This window comes from Dissoconium aciculare (assembly GCF_010015565.1).
Source record: "Dissoconium aciculare CBS 342.82 unplaced genomic scaffold K489scaffold_5, whole genome shotgun sequence".
Classification (NCBI taxonomy): Eukaryota; Fungi; Ascomycota; class Dothideomycetes; order Mycosphaerellales; family Dissoconiaceae; genus Dissoconium; species Dissoconium aciculare.
Genome location: NW_022984955.1, coordinates 1,380,411 through 1,397,027, shown reverse-complemented (window position 1 = coordinate 1,397,027; position 16,617 = coordinate 1,380,411). Strand labels below are relative to the sequence as shown.

General features: G+C 52.1%; 7 protein-coding genes across 7 annotated transcripts; 3 read left to right on the top strand and 4 right to left on the bottom strand.

Moving 5' to 3' along the window:
• Positions 1–1,669: 1,669 nt before the first annotated feature.
• Positions 1,670–3,789, top strand: K489DRAFT_318333 (MFS general substrate transporter; the record flags this gene model as incomplete). The annotated part of the gene is made up of 3 exons (XM_033601309.1): positions 1,670–1,995; positions 2,050–2,309; positions 2,372–3,789. 3 exons carry the CDS (start codon positions 1,670–1,672, stop codon positions 3,787–3,789), a joined length of 2,004 nt encoding a protein of 667 aa, XP_033460801.1.
• Positions 3,790–4,064: 275 nt separating this feature from the next.
• Positions 4,065–4,805, bottom strand: K489DRAFT_318434 (Co-chaperone Hsc20; the record flags this gene model as incomplete). The annotated part of the gene is made up of 1 exon (XM_033601321.1): positions 4,065–4,805. The coding sequence occupies one exon, from the start codon at positions 4,803–4,805 to the stop codon at positions 4,065–4,067; it is 741 nt and encodes a 246-aa protein (XP_033460800.1).
• A 282-nt stretch (positions 4,806–5,087) lies between these two features.
• On the bottom strand, positions 5,088–5,928 carry K489DRAFT_379758 (cytidine deaminase). Its single transcript, XM_033604729.1, has 4 exons — positions 5,728–5,928; positions 5,535–5,674; positions 5,373–5,477; positions 5,088–5,311 (listed from the first exon to the last, which is right to left on the bottom strand). The coding sequence occupies exons 1-4, from the start codon at positions 5,855–5,857 to the stop codon at positions 5,156–5,158; spliced, it is 531 nt and encodes a 176-aa protein (XP_033460799.1). The 5' UTR covers positions 5,858–5,928; the 3' UTR covers positions 5,088–5,155.
• A 459-nt stretch (positions 5,929–6,387) lies between these two features.
• On the bottom strand, positions 6,388–7,164 carry K489DRAFT_409567 (uncharacterized protein; the record flags this gene model as incomplete). The annotated part of the gene is made up of 2 exons (XM_033607600.1): positions 6,388–6,974; positions 7,038–7,164. 2 exons carry the CDS (start codon positions 7,162–7,164, stop codon positions 6,388–6,390), a joined length of 714 nt encoding a protein of 237 aa, XP_033460798.1.
• Positions 7,165–7,721: 557 nt separating this feature from the next.
• K489DRAFT_388450 (exocyst complex component Sec10) lies at positions 7,722–10,361 on the bottom strand (the record flags this gene model as incomplete). Its single annotated transcript, XM_033606419.1, has 2 exons — positions 7,722–10,306; positions 10,346–10,361. 2 exons carry the CDS (start codon positions 10,359–10,361, stop codon positions 7,722–7,724), a joined length of 2,601 nt encoding a protein of 866 aa, XP_033460797.1.
• Positions 10,362–11,496: 1,135 nt separating this feature from the next.
• Positions 11,497–13,327, top strand: K489DRAFT_409565 (peptidase S28; the record flags this gene model as incomplete). The annotated part of the gene is made up of 3 exons (XM_033607599.1): positions 11,497–11,610; positions 11,667–13,012; positions 13,069–13,327. 3 exons carry the CDS (start codon positions 11,497–11,499, stop codon positions 13,325–13,327), a joined length of 1,719 nt encoding a protein of 572 aa, XP_033460796.1.
• A 1,804-nt stretch (positions 13,328–15,131) lies between these two features.
• On the top strand, positions 15,132–16,429 carry K489DRAFT_388448 (G-protein alpha subunit; the record flags this gene model as incomplete). The annotated part of the gene is made up of 5 exons (XM_033606418.1): positions 15,132–15,249; positions 15,324–15,508; positions 15,568–15,725; positions 15,776–16,034; positions 16,082–16,429. 5 exons carry the CDS (start codon positions 15,132–15,134, stop codon positions 16,427–16,429), a joined length of 1,068 nt encoding a protein of 355 aa, XP_033460795.1.
• Between the last annotated feature and the right edge of the window lie 188 nt (positions 16,430–16,617).

The following is a 16,617-nucleotide window of genomic DNA, read 5'->3' as shown; positions in this document are numbered from 1 at the left end:
TTGCACCAAGCATGGACAAAAACGCAAGCCTCGCAGACTTGGAGGCAAGCCTTCACCTAGTAGTCGTTTAAGCAGTGGTGGCACTGACAAGGCATGATGTGGCGCTTCGTAGTTACGATGATTTCCCACGGCGGCCCTTTGCAGCACAGCGTGGGGTTCCGAAATACAACTTCACGTAAAAGGTAATCGAACGAGATCCAATCGCCGCGCACGACTCTGCTGCAAACGTAATTCTGCGAAGATTAAACGGTCGACAGCTACGGGGAATTGCACATATTGGGCAGAGTCCGACTGATTTTGCGTGTAGGACATGTGAGATCGGAGACTCACCTACCGAATGCCCTTAATTGGTGTGACTAGCGGGAAGACGCGAGAGCAGCCCAGCATGTTAGCTCCGCCCGACTAAACTTGTCGTAGATCCCTACAGCTACCCTGAACAGCCCACGGGGTCAGATCCGAGCTCTTGATTGGTCGAGACGACCGCACCGCCCGAGGTGCGCGACGTTCGCATCAATATCGTGGCAGCCACACACACGACACAAGCAATCGCTGCCAAACAAATGACGAACTCCAAGCATTTCACAGGAAGCTTCGTGAGGGTTGGTCTTGCGCCGCCGTCGTCATGACAGCGCGTGCACAGCGATCGTAAGGTTGCATTTCTCCTGTCGCGCGGAAGAGCCTGCAAGTGCCGCCGCCGTCTCGCTATTATCGGAAGGCCGAACTGCACCAAAAAAATTCAGACTACCTTGGGCAGTTTGGGACCATTAGCACCCGCGCAATAGCGGCGGCGGCCTCTTTGGGGAGAACGGCCTCTATCGTAAAGGTTTGCACGCACCGAGTGGCCATAGTTAAACTTGACAAACAGTCTGTCCCAAGCCCAGCCGACAAAAGTCGGTCTGTTGAGGTCCTCATGACACAGTCCGGGTGATTGAGAGAAAGAGTTGACGAGCTGTGACCCCCGCAGCTACCGGCCTAACATTGGGCGGGCGGGTCTATCGCAGTCCCTTTCCTTACTCACCGTAGAATCCACTATCCACACGTCCGGGCAGGGTTTTGATTCAGATTTTTATCATGGTGATACTGTACCAAAGCGGCTGCCTCGGCCGTCACTTCCACGATATTGCATATTTGTAATATGGCAACCGGAAGCCTTACAGCAATGGATTCATGGTATTGACTGCTAAATATGCTATATATCGACTCGAGTAAATCGCACCTTGTGCATATCACTTACACACTCGTCGTCATCCCGCATCCATCCTTCCACCAACTAACAGCGCACGGATTGGCCCATTTGCCGATCCACCCGCCGAATACCAACACTGCGACCCTCGCCGTGTGGGTCTTTTAGTCCACTCACGAGCACTAAAGGGTAAAACGTGGGTGACTCGGGTTTGATCGTCTGAGAATAGAGGCCCGTATTGTTACCTGTCCATTCAGCTACACACAGTCCGAAGGAAGCTTGCTACTTCCTTCTAGCTCCGTCCTATCCCATCGATCTCCGTGCCGCAACGAGCAGAGGATCTATATAACAGGGCATTGTCGCGGTATTCCAAAACCTGATAGTCCCTGTCCATCCTCGATCCTCGAGCCTTAGCTGTGCCAGATCACTACCAATTCCCTTGTCGTCCAAAGACTTCAAGGATATCTCAACATGGCCAACAATTCCATGCGAGACTATGGTCTCGCCGCGCCTCATGGCCCCAATATGTCTGGACAACACGTCGCGACGGCTGACATCGCCGACATGAATGCCGACGAAGAAACCGTCTTCCGCTCATTACTTCTCCCCGATGACAGCTACGACGAGACCGGTACCTACTGGGCTGATATGGGTCTTTGGCGCCGCCTCAAGTTCACCAACAAGGTCGATTCTGAAGAAGCTCTCAAGGAGCTCAAGTCCATCGGCTCCATGATGAAAGCCGACCCGCTCAGCCCTGTCTCATATTACATGAGGAACATGGTCATTCCTGGTATGGGTTTGCTCCTCGAAGGGTAAGTCGTTTATCAAATGATGTTCAAACTTTTATCTAATCTGATTTCGACTAGTTATGTATTGTTCTCCATCGGCAACGTGAAGCCACTATTTTCCAGCGCCTTCCCTGCTTGCTGGGGCAACAACCCGACTGCCTGCAACGAAACCTGGGTTCAATCTGTCGAGTACCTCGAAATTGTCGGTATTATCATTGGTCAAATTCTTGTCGGCATCATCGGTGACTGGATCGGTCGCCGCTTCGGTCTGATTCAGGATGCCACGATCATGTTTGTCGGTCTGCTCATGCTGACTGCTTCGTGGGGAGTCACGCTCGGTAAGTGAACCTCCGAATCGAAGTCGTGATCCCATCAGCAGCAAAGCTAATTTTCCCGCTAGATGGATGGGTCATCTGCTACGTCTGGTCATTGTTCTTCTATGGCATTGGTGTTGGTGGTGAATACCCTATGACCGCAACTTCTGGTATGGAGAACGCAGTCGGATCCGGCAAAGTCTCCACTCGCGATGATCGTCTGCACCGTGGCCGAAAGGTCACCTCCGCATTCTTGATGCAAGGTTGGGGTCAATTCTTCAACCAGGTCATTCTGATCCTGCTGCTCCTGATCTTCAGCGGTGGCAAGACCGGTCCGCCGTACAGCCAAGAACTCACACAGTACACCTACCGAGTCTCTTTCGCCATTCCTGCTGCTGGTACTTTGTGGCTAGTCTACTATCGTATTTACAAGATGCGATCTGCTTCGAAACATCTGCAGGAGGCAAAGAAGAAGCAGTCCGTTACCGGCTACGACGTCAAATCACTCGGTATGACCTTCACTTACTTTGGAGGTCGTCTCTTCGCCACTGCTGCGGGTTGGTACGCCAACGACGTTTTCTTCTACGGCAACAAACTCTTCCAGGGACAATTCATTCAGACCATCACCGGCTCAAACAGCAACGTCATGACCACCTGGCTTTACAACTTGATCAACATTGGAGTATCCCTTGTGGGTTACTACCTCGCATCCTTCTTGATCGACAACAAGAACTACGGCCGCAAGTGGATGCAGTTGGTCGGTTTCCTTGCAGACTTCATCTGCTTCGTCATCCCGGCGTTTGGTTACGAGTACTACACCAGCCCGGCTGGAGTCACCAGCTTCATGACCATGTATTTCCTCTCATCCTTCTTCAACCAATTCGGTCCCAACTCCGTCACCTTCCTGGTGGCCGCCGAGGTCTTCCCGACACCCGTCCGTGCTTCCGCTCACGGTTTCTCCGCCGCCATCGGCAAGTTGGGTGCCCTCACCGCCGCCGTGCTTTACAATTACATCGACGTCAAGACCCGTTTCCTGGTCGTTCCGTGGTTCGGTCTGGGCGGTTTCCTCATCACTCTCATCTTCCTGCCTGACACCACCGGCCTCGATCTCAAGGAGCAGGAGCGTCGCTGGGCGTTTATCCGCGCCGGCCGCGAGCACGAGTACCACGGTATCGCCGTGCACCCGCGTCACCTGTCGCTCTGGGAGCGCATGTGGGGAGTGGGCAAGCACTACAACGCCGAGGAGGACTACAAGCAGCGCGTCGAGGAGATGCGCGCCGACTGGGAGTCTGCCATGGCTCGCCGCACCGCCGAGAAGGAGGGCCCGGCCGAGGACCGCATGGAGGACGACTGGAGCTCGGAGGTCAGCACTTTCTTCGAGCGCACTCGCGGCAAGCCTGGTGGCGTGAAGTCGCCTTTCAACCAGGGTGCTGGCCTGAACGGCAACGGCGCCAGCCGCAATCAATCGAGTATCCAGGAGAAGCCCGAGCAAGAAAGCGATTAGTCTGTCATCAGGCGACGTGCTTGTTTTGGCTGCTCTGGATTTCTTTTTCCGTAACTACGCATGGCGCAGGGTGATGGGTTATGGCGTTTTGAGGGATTGCTTATTGTCATCATAGAGACGAGGTCATGACCTATGGGGATGGCATTGATCCTTGTATTTTTTTTTTCGCGCTCGCTGATGGCGTGGACTGTACAGTGTTGATTTTACATGACCGAACTGTTTCTACCCCGATGCCTCTGCTCGTACTGTCGTGACCTCAGGGAGTTCCTGACAGCTTAGTGATGTATCGCGCCACCGCCCTGACCTTCCTCCCAACCCTGAATCGACTGATCGATGTTCATCCAATATCGCAATTTGATCGCTTCCTTGGCTGCGCCTTCGAAGTCGCCTTGCGCAAATGTCTGTTCCAAGATCTTGACGCTGCCTTCTATCCTGGCGTTGTTCTCGTCTTTCGGGGCGACCAGATCCGCCTCTGACTGCGCATCATCGATCGCCTCCCGCGCCTCCATAACCTCCATTAATAACTCGTTCTCGCTCAATTTGGCGCTCTCATCCTCGACATCTACACCCTGCTCGCGTAGTAGGTATTGTGCTCGCCGCAAGGGGTCCTGAAGTGTTTTGTATGCCTCGTTGATGCGCATGCTGAGCGCCTCAGCTTGCCGTTTCTGCTCTGCAGGTGCGAGGTCGGGATGCGCTTTGGCTTGCAATTGGAGGAACTCCTTGCGTAATTGCTTCAAGTCGGGCGTGAAGGGCGCTTTAGGTGGCGGGCCGTCAGGAAAGGTCTGAGGGAAAAAATCATAATGCGTCTGAGGGATGACGGCGTCCCGTTGGGATTGTGGAGTCGGTGAGGATGCGTGATTTTGTTGTAGATGTCGGGAAGCAGTGATATGTGTTCTGCTGCTATTGCTGATCGCTGATCGAGGCGCAGGATTCACGGCCGCATTTGCACGACAGCTTGCGCAGATGAATGGAGCTCGCCGTGATAAAGTCGAGCTTTGCGTTCTCGTTGCTGTCATCAGCAGGGTTCTGGTGCCTGTCGCCGAGGCACGCATTGTAGTTGTGTCCGTAGGATGATTGCTAGCACAGGCGAGTGTGTCGATTTCTACACGTCGTCAAGGAAGATGTTTGGATTTTAGGTCGCAATTTTCTCTGTCAAAGATACTGGAAGCACGTGAAGGTCGAAAAGTTATTAATGGTTTGTCGAGGCCGCTCTAGCGAGGCTCCTCCGCCTCTTATGACGTAGCCTCGCGGTTCCATCCTCACGGTCGGAACAGTCCAACAAGGTCGTTGGTCACTTTCACTTATAGATCGATTGTATTGAACCTCATGTTAAAAATGAGCTGCCCGTACTTCATTGCTACATCCATCAATTTTCTTCGTGCCGTGACTCCTGATGCGGCTCTAGCGCGATCTGGTCGGTCGATAGCAGCTTTTCTGGGCCAAATGACATCGGGAGTAATTGACCCAAGGTCATGACCACTGATTTACCATTTTTGTCGTACATTAAAATGGGCATGTCGAGCTTTTCAATCGTCAGCTCAGAATTCTCCGAGGGCTGTCTGCTTGTAGAAAAGAAATCTTACCTCACAGAATTCCCGAATGAATTGCCTACACATCCCACAAGGGCTTGCCGGAGGAGTGATATCGGTCGCCACTGCAATGGCTCTGAAGTCGCCCTTTTTAGCTCCCTAGGATCTTGTCAGCTATGGACGGAGACGATGTTGTTCGGGACGAAAAGGATGCACCTGGACAACTGCGGTTCCTATCGCGACCCGTTCGGCGCATGTTCCTACGGGATATGCGGCATTCTCCACATTGGCGCCTTGAACGATGGACCCATCCTTGAGCAGAATGGAGCAACCGACTCGGAACAGCGAGTAAGGGCCTAGAGATGATATGAGACGGCTGGCCTGATCGACCTTTGATGCAGAAGCTCACAATAAGCTCTGGCCTTGGCTTCGATGCTCATCTCGGATAGCTTCTGAACATCGGCAGATGATAGTCCATGAATCAAAGCAGTGTCGTGTCGAGCATGGCCTGGTTTTGCTTGAGTTGGTGTTGTCGCCATTGTGAATAGTAATGGGTTTCTTATTCGAAGTTCTCGCGGGCAGATACGAGCACTATCAAAGAAAGTGGATGTCGATACAAGTACGGTAACTATGTGTGTTCGCGTGCTGCGCTGTCAATAGTGCGGCAACGCCGACGATATGCGGCCAAGCTGAGCCTTTCGACTCAGTACACGTAGACTTCCTTCGCATCAGCAACATACAGTCGACGCACAACGTCCCTTTCTCATTTGTAAACTCTGCACGCGAGGAATGTACTCACGACCATCTGATTACCCCTGAGCGATGGCTTATTGACAATGTGCGGGGCTTGTCATCGTCAGTTCTGAGGCGATTGCCGCATCAACACGAGAAGCGGGAACGCATCTCCATCGTGTCATCGCCGCGAATTGGTTCAACCCGTCGCTTTCACAATCTTTTATAAATGAGGACATGGGCACATTCATGAAATTCAAAAACCACTGGGCTGGATCATAGAATAGATTGGGTGCATATGCTATGCAGATGGGTATAATACTGACATTCAACGATTTCAGTGCTTGCGCGGAGCCCCGGCCAACCCTTTGCCCTTCCACGACTCAAAGTTTTCACGTTTGACAATCTTGTGCGGTCGGCTTGTGCGACGCAAAGGTGAAAACTTGCTATTGTGATTGGCAACGTCAGACATCGTGAGGTCCAGCGCGGCAGAATTCTGGTCCAATATCGACGACTGATCGAATTGGGAATGATCATGCAATGGCGAACCCTGGTTCTCTCCGTCGGAAGACTTCTTACGCACAAATGGCTCTGATTTGGGTCTTGCAGGGTGATACCCAGGGCTATACTCCCGAAGTCGTTTATGCTCTGCAGCAGTGGTTTGCACATCGTCTGAGGACGGTAGTGACCTCTTGACAATGATTTCCAGATCGTTCATGCGCTGCTTCAGTCGGCTATTGCACAGTTCAGATTCGGCGAGACGTTGCTCGAGATCGCCGTTCATCGCCTCGAGCTCGCTCTGGCGTTTCTCCGCGGCCGCAACATGTGAACGGAAGCGCATCTCGAGTGCTTCAACGTGGCGTCTTGTATCATGTGGTCGAGCCTGTGAGACCCTGTAGATGTTTTGCTCAAGCGTATTGTAGGCTTTGCGTTTACGTCAGTGGGAACATACGATTGTCATGAGCACGCCGTGAAAAAGTGCCATACCTGATCCAATCTCCTCAATCTTCGACCGTATGCGAGCGATCTCAATAGGTGATGTGGCAGCTTCGGGACTTTCTCGATGGTTGAAAGATTTGGTCAAGTCTTCTTCCGTACTCTCGCTGTTGGCCATCTGAAATATCGCTCGAAAGGGGTGCGAAATATTGGATCGTGATAGCAGAATCGACAGCTGCCCTTTTTCAAATTGATAAGGCGTGTCGCACTTGCATATCGAGCACCCAATTTGTTTTCCAGAGACATCAATCGATAACCGCATATGCAAAGGATGCTAACGACAAGTACACAGCAAACATCCTCGGACAAACGACAGGTGCACAAATGCGTGGTCAAATGGGTATCAGTACAACGAAGTCAAATAAGTGAAGTGTGCGAGGCTCGACGCTTTCTGAGGGCGGCGTACGTGAAAGCGAAGGCAAATGGTCGGTCTGTCCAGCTGGTGCAGGTGGGTAGACACGTTCAGGTGGCACAGCTGCATCGCCGACATTTCGCACGTGACGTCGTTAATCGTTGACGATCGCATTGAACAATTGCAGAATCAATTTTCACTCTGATAGGCACACGGAGTTTGAATTGTCAATTCACACAATAATATGTGGCACGAAAATGTCTTTCGTATTCGTAGCTTGGAACCCTTCAGGTTCCAGAGGGTTGCTCTCTAGCCAGAGAACATCATAATGCATGAAGCACGGTCTGTACTCCGACACTCCCACTATCCTCACGCCTTAGGATATATGGTCGCAGATCCGCCTTCTCCACGCCCTGCAGGCCGCCACTACCAGAGCCGAAATTCCTCAGTCGATCGCGCAAAGCTTCTGGGCCAATGACGAACAGGTTTGCAATCTCTGTCAACACTTCCAAGCTGGGATCAAAGGTTGCAGGCAGTTTCCATGATCGGAGAAGCTCAATGTACTTGGTAATGTCCTTTGAGACCGCCAAAGCGCCGGTTAATGAAACTTGGAATGACTTGAAATGCTGAAGAAGCAATGCCCGGAGACCAACTGCGAGCTCTAATGAGAATGATTCCAACACGCGCCCTGATAGAGCGGTGGCAGCATCTGCGCGTAGCCTGCTGTAGAAAGTGAAGACGGTCTGACAAGTAGCCGTCTGAAGCTGATCGAGCTGTAGGGTAGCATCATCGCGCGGTCGGAAGTCAGTCTTTTTTTGTCCTGCGAGAGCACGTGTCGTCCACGCGAGCGCAGCATCGATCGTCTTCTGCAGGATGATATCGACCTTAGCTTCCATATTCTCCACAAACGTGCTGGTCTGTTTCTCCAAATCTCGACTGATAGTCAGATTGCTGGCTGCGAGGGGAAGAAGCAACATTTGTATTGTCGTGAGCATCAAATGAAGCACATTGATCGCCGTTTTCAAATCCCGGACGTAGCCTAGATCCAGATCTGGCTTGGTTTTGGCGTTGACCTCTGCCGCTGATGCAGCATCGATTGTTGCATCCAGAGCCGTCTCAAGGTAAACCTCTCCCAAGTTGGATACCAGCAGATGCAGGAGCTCGCGAATCTCCTTAGGTGTATCATTGCCACCACCGGCGAGCTCAAGTCCTCTGCCAACGCCTTCCGCGAGCCATTTGAGCATCCTCCTTGTGAAGGCGATGCTTAATTGTCCATCTTCGTTAGTCACCTCGATGTCCGTCGGTGTCTGATCTTTGGTGTTGTTTAGTCCAGCCACCCTCAACAGCATGGCCTTTTGACCTGGTTGCAGGTCAGTGCTATCCAATCGCTCAATGTATGCTTCTCGAGCGCTGCTGATGAACTCTTTGCTGCGGGCCGAGAATGAAGCAAGATAAGTGCTAGACTGCGCTTGCAGCTTCTTGCGCCGAGAGTGAAAAAGAGCAAATTTGAACAGCAGTCCTTCGAAGAGTTCTCCAAGGTTGCGTTTCTCACGCTCTATGTAGCTTGAGCCGGTGAAGTATGGCATAAAAACTTCGTCCAGTTGCTGGTCCAAAATTGCCGCAGTCGTCGATGACGCGGGTTCCGGATGTTCAGTGAGCCCATGTGCCTTGAGGTCTTCGACCAGAGCTGCAAGATATGACTTTGATGCTTGTAATGATCGTAGAAAAGCCAAGGAGGAAATATCATCCGCTTTGTTGAGGACCATCTCTAATCTCTGTTGAATTGATTGTTGAAAGACCCGTTGTACGAAGCGTGCAAGTACCTCTTCGTAGTACGGGAATGCACGTTTAATGATGAAACTCTCCTCCTGCACAACGACTTTGACCTCGTCTATAAGGGACTGAAGACTGAGTTCAACTCCGGGTGGCTCCATGTCAGGATCAGCAAGACGACCCCACGTATCATTGTCTATCACCAGTTCCTCTGTCACCAATTGTGATCGGTCGATGAAGAACTGGTGTTGGTTGACGAACAAAGAGACGACAGAGCTTCCCTCATTGAAGTCGCGCAACGCGATTGCGTACTCACGCATTCCAGCGAAGTTCTGTCTCCGATAGTACTCGTCGAAAGACTTCAACAGATCCTTTTCAAGCATCTCTAGAAATTTCTCGATAATCTCTCGAGGCTGATTCGTGCTCCTAGCTCGTCGAGAAGTAGCAGACGCCGGGTCATGTTCTTCAGACGTCTCGCCCAGGCCATGATTTCCATTCAGAGTAGGGCCCTGGGTTTCTGAACTCGGGTCCAGTCTCTGGGATATCTTGAGCAACTGTCGTGCAATGTGCGCGCATCGGACCTTCCCTTCTCCTCCGCCCATCTTGCGAACATCATCCAATGACGACAGATCCCCACGCTCGCTGACTTCAAGCCAGCAATGTAGAATGAACTTGGCGTCCTGCGCCTTTTGTCTCTGTCGATCTAGCTCTTCAAGTCGCTCGCCAATGCGCATCGCCGCATTCCCACTGCCGTCATCGTCTCCATCTAAAGTCCTCTCGAGCTTTTTAAATGAAGCAATGGCACGGTCGAGCTCCTTTTCCCGTGATTTGATGTTGGCATTGTGCTGGACCTCCGCTCTCCGCACGCTTCCGCTGAGCTCGTTTTCGCGCTCTTGAAGATCCTCACTGAGGGTCTTCAGCTTACCAAGAGCATGCTCAAACGTTCGGATCAGAGGTCTTGGGTCGAAGGCCTGACTTGGTTGTGTGACCGTGTTGGGCGCATATGACGAGAGCGACTTTCGATTCGGTATCGCTGATTCGGAAAGGGATTCTACAAAGTCCTTGACGATGAAGTCCTTGCTGCTGAAAGTCTCAAGGGTGAAGACCTGAACATTGCGAGTTGGCTGCAGGGTGCCTGGCCGAGACGATGACAGCGATGATGTCGCATCTGCACTGTTGATGCGCGCCATTGCCGGCGGTCCTCCGAATGTTCTAGCCCAGAGGCGAAGTCATCACTGCTTAAATTGTTGGCTCAAAACCTAGTTGAGCAATTCAGCTCTCAAGTGGCTGCGAGTATGCAGTGGGATCGAGAAGTTGTTCATGCGCAATATGATCCATGCTCGGATGTTTCGGGTCACCGCAGTTGACCCATGAATCTATCGGCGGGCTGAGCGGCAGCTCCCGCCTAGGAGACCATCCCACGTGCTTTGCTCGCCAGAAACATTCAACTTTCAGCCCTCCATGGAGACACGCAGTGCACATGGGCAATCATTGGATGATGTTGACCTCTTGAGATTATTCTTGCACATGCCACAAATAGTCCTTCATTGCGAGTGCTTCATGGAGGACGACTTACTGTCCGGCCATGTGTGCTTTCCAGCCCAGTTGGACAGGTCGATGGAGAGTAGGGTAAATCCAACAATGTTCCGATGGGGTTCAATTTGCGGAGGTTATTCGGGGCACCGTCCCTCACCTCCGATGGCGCGACTCATCCATCACGCGACCCTGGATCGTCACAATACTAAAGACGTGACGACCCTCGGAATGGACGGCCTTGGCTCTCGATGAATGGATCATCATGGATCATTCGCTCCACAGACGCACGCGTGTGCCTGTGCGAGATGGTGTGCGGCACAATCACAACAGCCTACAGCCTTCGCACTTCCTTTATCTCTACTGAGTCGCGTTTTCGTCATCGCAAGATAGTGGTTTGGAACTACCTGCAGAAAGCTTGTGCGCAGAGTCGCTTGTGCATGCGGCCGGCGTGGCATCCAATCCCGAACAAGGTATAGCCCTGCACCGGATCATAATTGTACTCGGACTGCGATCCCGCCTTCGGATCATCGTCCACATTCGGAATTGTGATGTAGCAGCGACGATCCACAAGACAACGCCACGCCACAAGTAGTGCATGAAATGGGTGCAAGGATGATCAAGGATGAGGGCCGTGGCTCGATACGAGCTTGTCTGGTGGGGCAGAATAGTGCTCCATTGTGCTTGAACGGAATGTATTTGCCGGAGGAGGTCGTACTCATATATTGAGCGAGATGGCACCTCTCATATCCTGTCGATTCTGCAGAATCAATCCTCTCACACTAAATCAAGATGGGTCTGCTCAAATCAGCTTCAATCTTTGCTCTGCTGTTTGCGTCCTCGACAGTCGAAGCATTGAGCTCCAGCCTTGGTGTACGCAAGCCTATCAGAGAGTTCGCAAAGCAAGTGAGTGCACATTACATCAGGCCATCAGAAGTCATTAAATTAACGACGCCACACAGATCGCGGATATCGAAGCAGGAGTCATTTCAAGGAGAGACATCAACCCCAGTCTACTCTATCCCAAACACACAATCGCGGTGCCTGTGGATCATTTTCACAATGAGAGCAAATATGAGCCACACAGCAATGCTACCTTTTCATTACGCTACTGGTTCGATGCCTCAAATTACCAAGCCGGCGGACCTGTGATAGTCTTGCAATCGGGAGAGACGAGCGCCGTGGGAAGATTGGTGTTCATGCAAAAGGGTGTCCTCGCACAGCTAGCGAAGGCCACGCACGGTATTGCTGTTGTGCTCGAACATCGTTATTACGGAGACTCCTTCCCTACTCCGGATTTGTCGACCAAAAATCTTCGTTTCCTAACGACTGAGCAAGCATTGGCGGACGAGGCGTATTTTGCTACTCATGTCAAGTTTCCCGGCCTCGAGCGTTACGGTGACCTTACCAGCAAGACGACCGCTTACATTTCCTACGGTGGATCCTACGCCGGCGCCTTCAGTGCGTTCCTGCGAGTACTCTATCCTAACATTTTTTGGGGATCGATCTCGAGCTCAGGAGTCACCGAGGCGCTCTACGACTATTGGCAGTACTTCAATCCCATTGCGGAAGGAGGCCCACCTCAATGTATCGCGACACAGAAAAAGCTAGTAAATGTCGTGGACAATTTGCTTCTCAAGAAAAACCGGACTTTAACCCAGCGACTGAAGGCCACTTACGGTCTTCCCAACGTCACTTACGATAATGACTTCGCGAATGTCTTGAGCAATGGCATCAATACTTGGCAGGAGTTAAATTGGGACCCTGAGTCGAGCAACCCGGAATTCTATTACTACTGTGATAATGTCACTTCTTCCCGCCTACTGTACAAGTTCTCGGAGGGAGCGAGGACTAGCGTCTCGGACCTGGTCGCAAAGGGTGGTTACGGAGACGATCCTGCTTTGGTAACAGCGGTACTCAACCAAATCGGCTATTTCAATCTCACGGCAGTGGCTCCTTGCTCACAGGACGGAACGACACAAGATCAATGCTTCAGCCACCACAACTATACATTCTATCAACAGCAGAGCTTGTCTGCCTATCCCATCCGGTCATGGGCTTATCAATACTGTAGTCAGTGGGGCTATTTGCAGACCGGTAACACTCCAGCTGGACAGCTGCCACTCATTTCACGCCTGCTAGACCTCGAGTACGAAAGTATTGTCTGCCGGGCTGGTTTCAATATCACAACACCGCCGGATACCGAGGCCATCAACAAGTACGGTGGATATGATATCAATTATCCTCGACTGGCTATCATCGATGGAGAATATGACCCGTGGCGCCCGGTCACGCCACATGGGTTTGGGTGAGTTTTGGTGAGGTCACATCTCGAAAGATCAAATCACTAATCCAACGTTACAGCTACGGCGCCAAACAGCGATCCAGTACATACAGTGAACCTTTCATCCTGATCTCGGGCGCTGTCCATCATTGGGACGAAAACGGCCGCTTCCCAAATGAAACGACATCGACCATTCCGCCGCCAGCAATAACGGAGACGCAAGCGATCGAGGTTAAATTCGTGCAGGCGTGGATGACGGAATGGCAACAGCGGCGGACAGGGTATGGGCAGACGCGTGACGGCTATGCAACAAGCTCTTTGAACATGGCGTTGTCGTAGAACCTGAATAGCCTGATTACTGCGTTGTTGAAATGCATAATGACTTCTTACATGAGGTGTGCGATTGTGACGACCGTGAAAGTACCAATGTCGTATAACATCGCCTCAAAATCCTCTAGTATACTAAAATTTCAAGAAAAACTCACAGCGAGATACGTTCGTCGAAAATCTGTACTACCTATTGTTTACTTGCGTACGTGCATGCCGAAGCTCGGGATTTCAAGATAGACATAGGTACCGACGTCAACAGATGCAGCCCTGCTGCAGGGGTACTGGCGAGGCAACGGGTCGGGATCTGTTGGCAGCGGGAAAGGACGCCGTCGGAAGAATGTCTCGTGTGAGAGAAATGTCCGGTGCGATGAAGGGTTACCGGTCTCCTTCCACAGACATAATCTGAGACGGGCTTGCATGTTCCAGGTTGTTTCGCGTCCCGGACCAAGCTGAGCAGCACGTGAGAGGCGTGTGGTGGAGAAGCGCCCGCGGGATGATAGCAATGCCTGCATACGGACTCCGACTCTCATACAGAGTGCCGCACTATGCATCGTTGTCATCACGCGTGCTCCTTTAGCTATTCGGGGACGTATGGACCGCAAAGCGATGTCGATAGCGGACGCTCACGACGACATGACGAGATTCTCCGGCGTCCTGTACCGTCGAACATTCGCAGACAGCTGGAGCACAGCGATGGTGTACCACGTGTAGGGGCAGGCTGCAGACCACTACTATTTCTTGGTCGGCATGTCTCATCACGGCGATATTATGCGTGCGGCCTACTCGTCACCCAACATTGTTGCACACGACGAGCTCGGCTATCGTGGCTGTGCATGACTGATTGACTGTGATCCATGGATTGCCAAGTTCAACGACACATGCCTGGAGGAGGTGCCATGCCCTGCCACGCGCCGTGTCACGATTCGCTTCGTCAACGAAAGTCTCGGCGGCGTGCGTCCCCTTTCTTGCGGGAGCGCCAAGGACGTCTGGGCGACGGTAGGGCAGGCTCGTAACACCCGATCCGTGACACACCATTGGCTATCACGGACTGCGGAAATGCAGTATGAGATGACTGATTTGATGAGACCGTGTTGTGTCATTCTCTGGCCTGTATATCACGCGTGAGCGCTGCGGCTGAGATGCTTTATGGTGTACACGGCCGAAAGAACGGAGAAGAATGTCGTAAGGGATCTTATTACAAGCCTGGTGATGGCGACGCTCATCAGCTGCAGAGAAGGCCTGGGGCTAGTCGGTACAGTAACGAGCTGAGAACATCGGCCAGTAACATCCGAGCAACAGTCGGCACAGCAGCGATGGCGATACAGTAGAAGGCGCGCACCCACCCACCACGTGGCGGACACAGCAATAATTGTCTGCCCCCGTTCCTGCGGCTGCGGGAGTATCTCTGCCCGGACTTTGCACAGCTGGAGGTCTTGGAAGCCCGCCGTGCGCTGCCGTTGACGTCTTTCTAATGAATATTACCTACATATAGAAGGAATGCACCAGCCTCGTTGTCCTGAATGCTAATTAGCCCATGAGACCACACAGAAGCAGCGACCGAGAAAATCGCATACACAGTACGGCTCAAGAGGCGTTTCTAGTGTCGCAGCCGACTCGTCTCCGATACTGTGGCTCACGGAGCGATACATTACCGGCGGGTGCAACCACATACAATCCACGCCTGGGCACCCTACATCACTACCGACCCTAACGCTAACGCCGCTACTCCGCGTCGTCGGCTCGCTTCAATAATAACCACTTCGTCACCCGTGATCTCTTCGAGATTGAATGGCCCATTTCGGCGCACGACATCATGTGTTTCGGCGGCAGCAGCAAAGATGATGCCGGTGCGCAAAAGAGCAAGGAAATCGAGCGCCAGCTCAAGGACGACCAACGCAAACTGGCCAAGGAGGTCAAGCTGTTGTTGCTTGGTGAGTGTCACCGCGGACGATGACGCGCTGCGAGCCGATGACTGCAAACGACATATGCTGATCATCTCTTTCAGGAGCGGGCGAGTCGGGCAAATCAACTGTCCTCAAGCAGATGCGCTTAATCCACTCCAAGGGTTTCACACCAGCGGAGCGGAACCAATGGAAGGTCACCATCTTCCAGAATCTTTTGCAGTCGTTCCAGACGATCTCGGGCGCGATGGAGGAACAGGAGGTGGAATTTGAGGACAAGAAGAATCTCGTACGTGGAATGCGTCAGGACAAACCTGTTTGCGACGATTGGTTAACAATGCTACTCAGCGTTTCGCCGAGCTTATCTTTTCCGATCCTGATATTGGACCGAACGAGCCAATGCCAATCGATTGCCTGAACGCCTTCAGAAGTCTCTGGAATGACACAGGTGTGCAGGCGGCAATCAGCAAAGGCAACAAATACGCGCTCCACGACAATCTCTCATAGTAGGCATTATTGGTCCGGCTCAGACGGCGTATCGCTGACTCCATCGTAGTTTCTTCACTAACATCGAGCGATTGTTTGCCAAAGACTACATACCAAGCGACCAAGATATTCTTAGGGCACGACTTCGAACGACGGGTATAACAGAGACCATCTTTGAGACTGGCCCGCTTACTTACCGTATGTTCGATGTCGGAGGACAAAGGTCAGAACGTAAGAAGTGGATTCGTGTCTTTGACGGAGTCAATGTCGTGCTCTTTCTGGTCGCGCTCAGCGGCTACGATCACGTGCTGGTAGAAGATCGGAATGGAGTAAGTAAAAATCGCTCCCAGTGCAATGAGCCTTGCTAACCAGTCAGAATCAAATGCAAGAAGCTCTCATGCTATTTGAGAGCATCGCAAACAGCGTCTATTTCCAGAGATCGGCTCTTATTCTCTTCCTCAACAAAAAGGACATTTTCCGCGAGAAAATCATGTCCGGGCGGTCGCCCATTCAGGAGCACTTCCCAGATTACTCTGGGCAGCCTTCCGATGTTGAGGCAGGCCAAGAGTTCTTCAGCCGCAAATTCAAGAACCTCGTCCGGGATCCCGACAAGATTGCATATGTCCACTTCACCAACGCCACAGACACGAATTTATTAGAAAACACGATGCGCAACGTACAGGACATGATTGTCCAACGTAATTTGAACAATCTCATGCTGTGAGCTCTCGAGCCCAAAAGCGTCCAAATTTTGGGAGAAAAGACGGCGGCCCCTTAAGTCCGTCTCGTGTCACTGCAGATCTCCGAACGCACACAATCTGCGGAGATTGATGACCGTGTCGATCTACCGCTGTGCGACCTGTCTTGTGCCACGCACATTGCCGCTGGGAAAGAAGCCGGAAACATGTGACA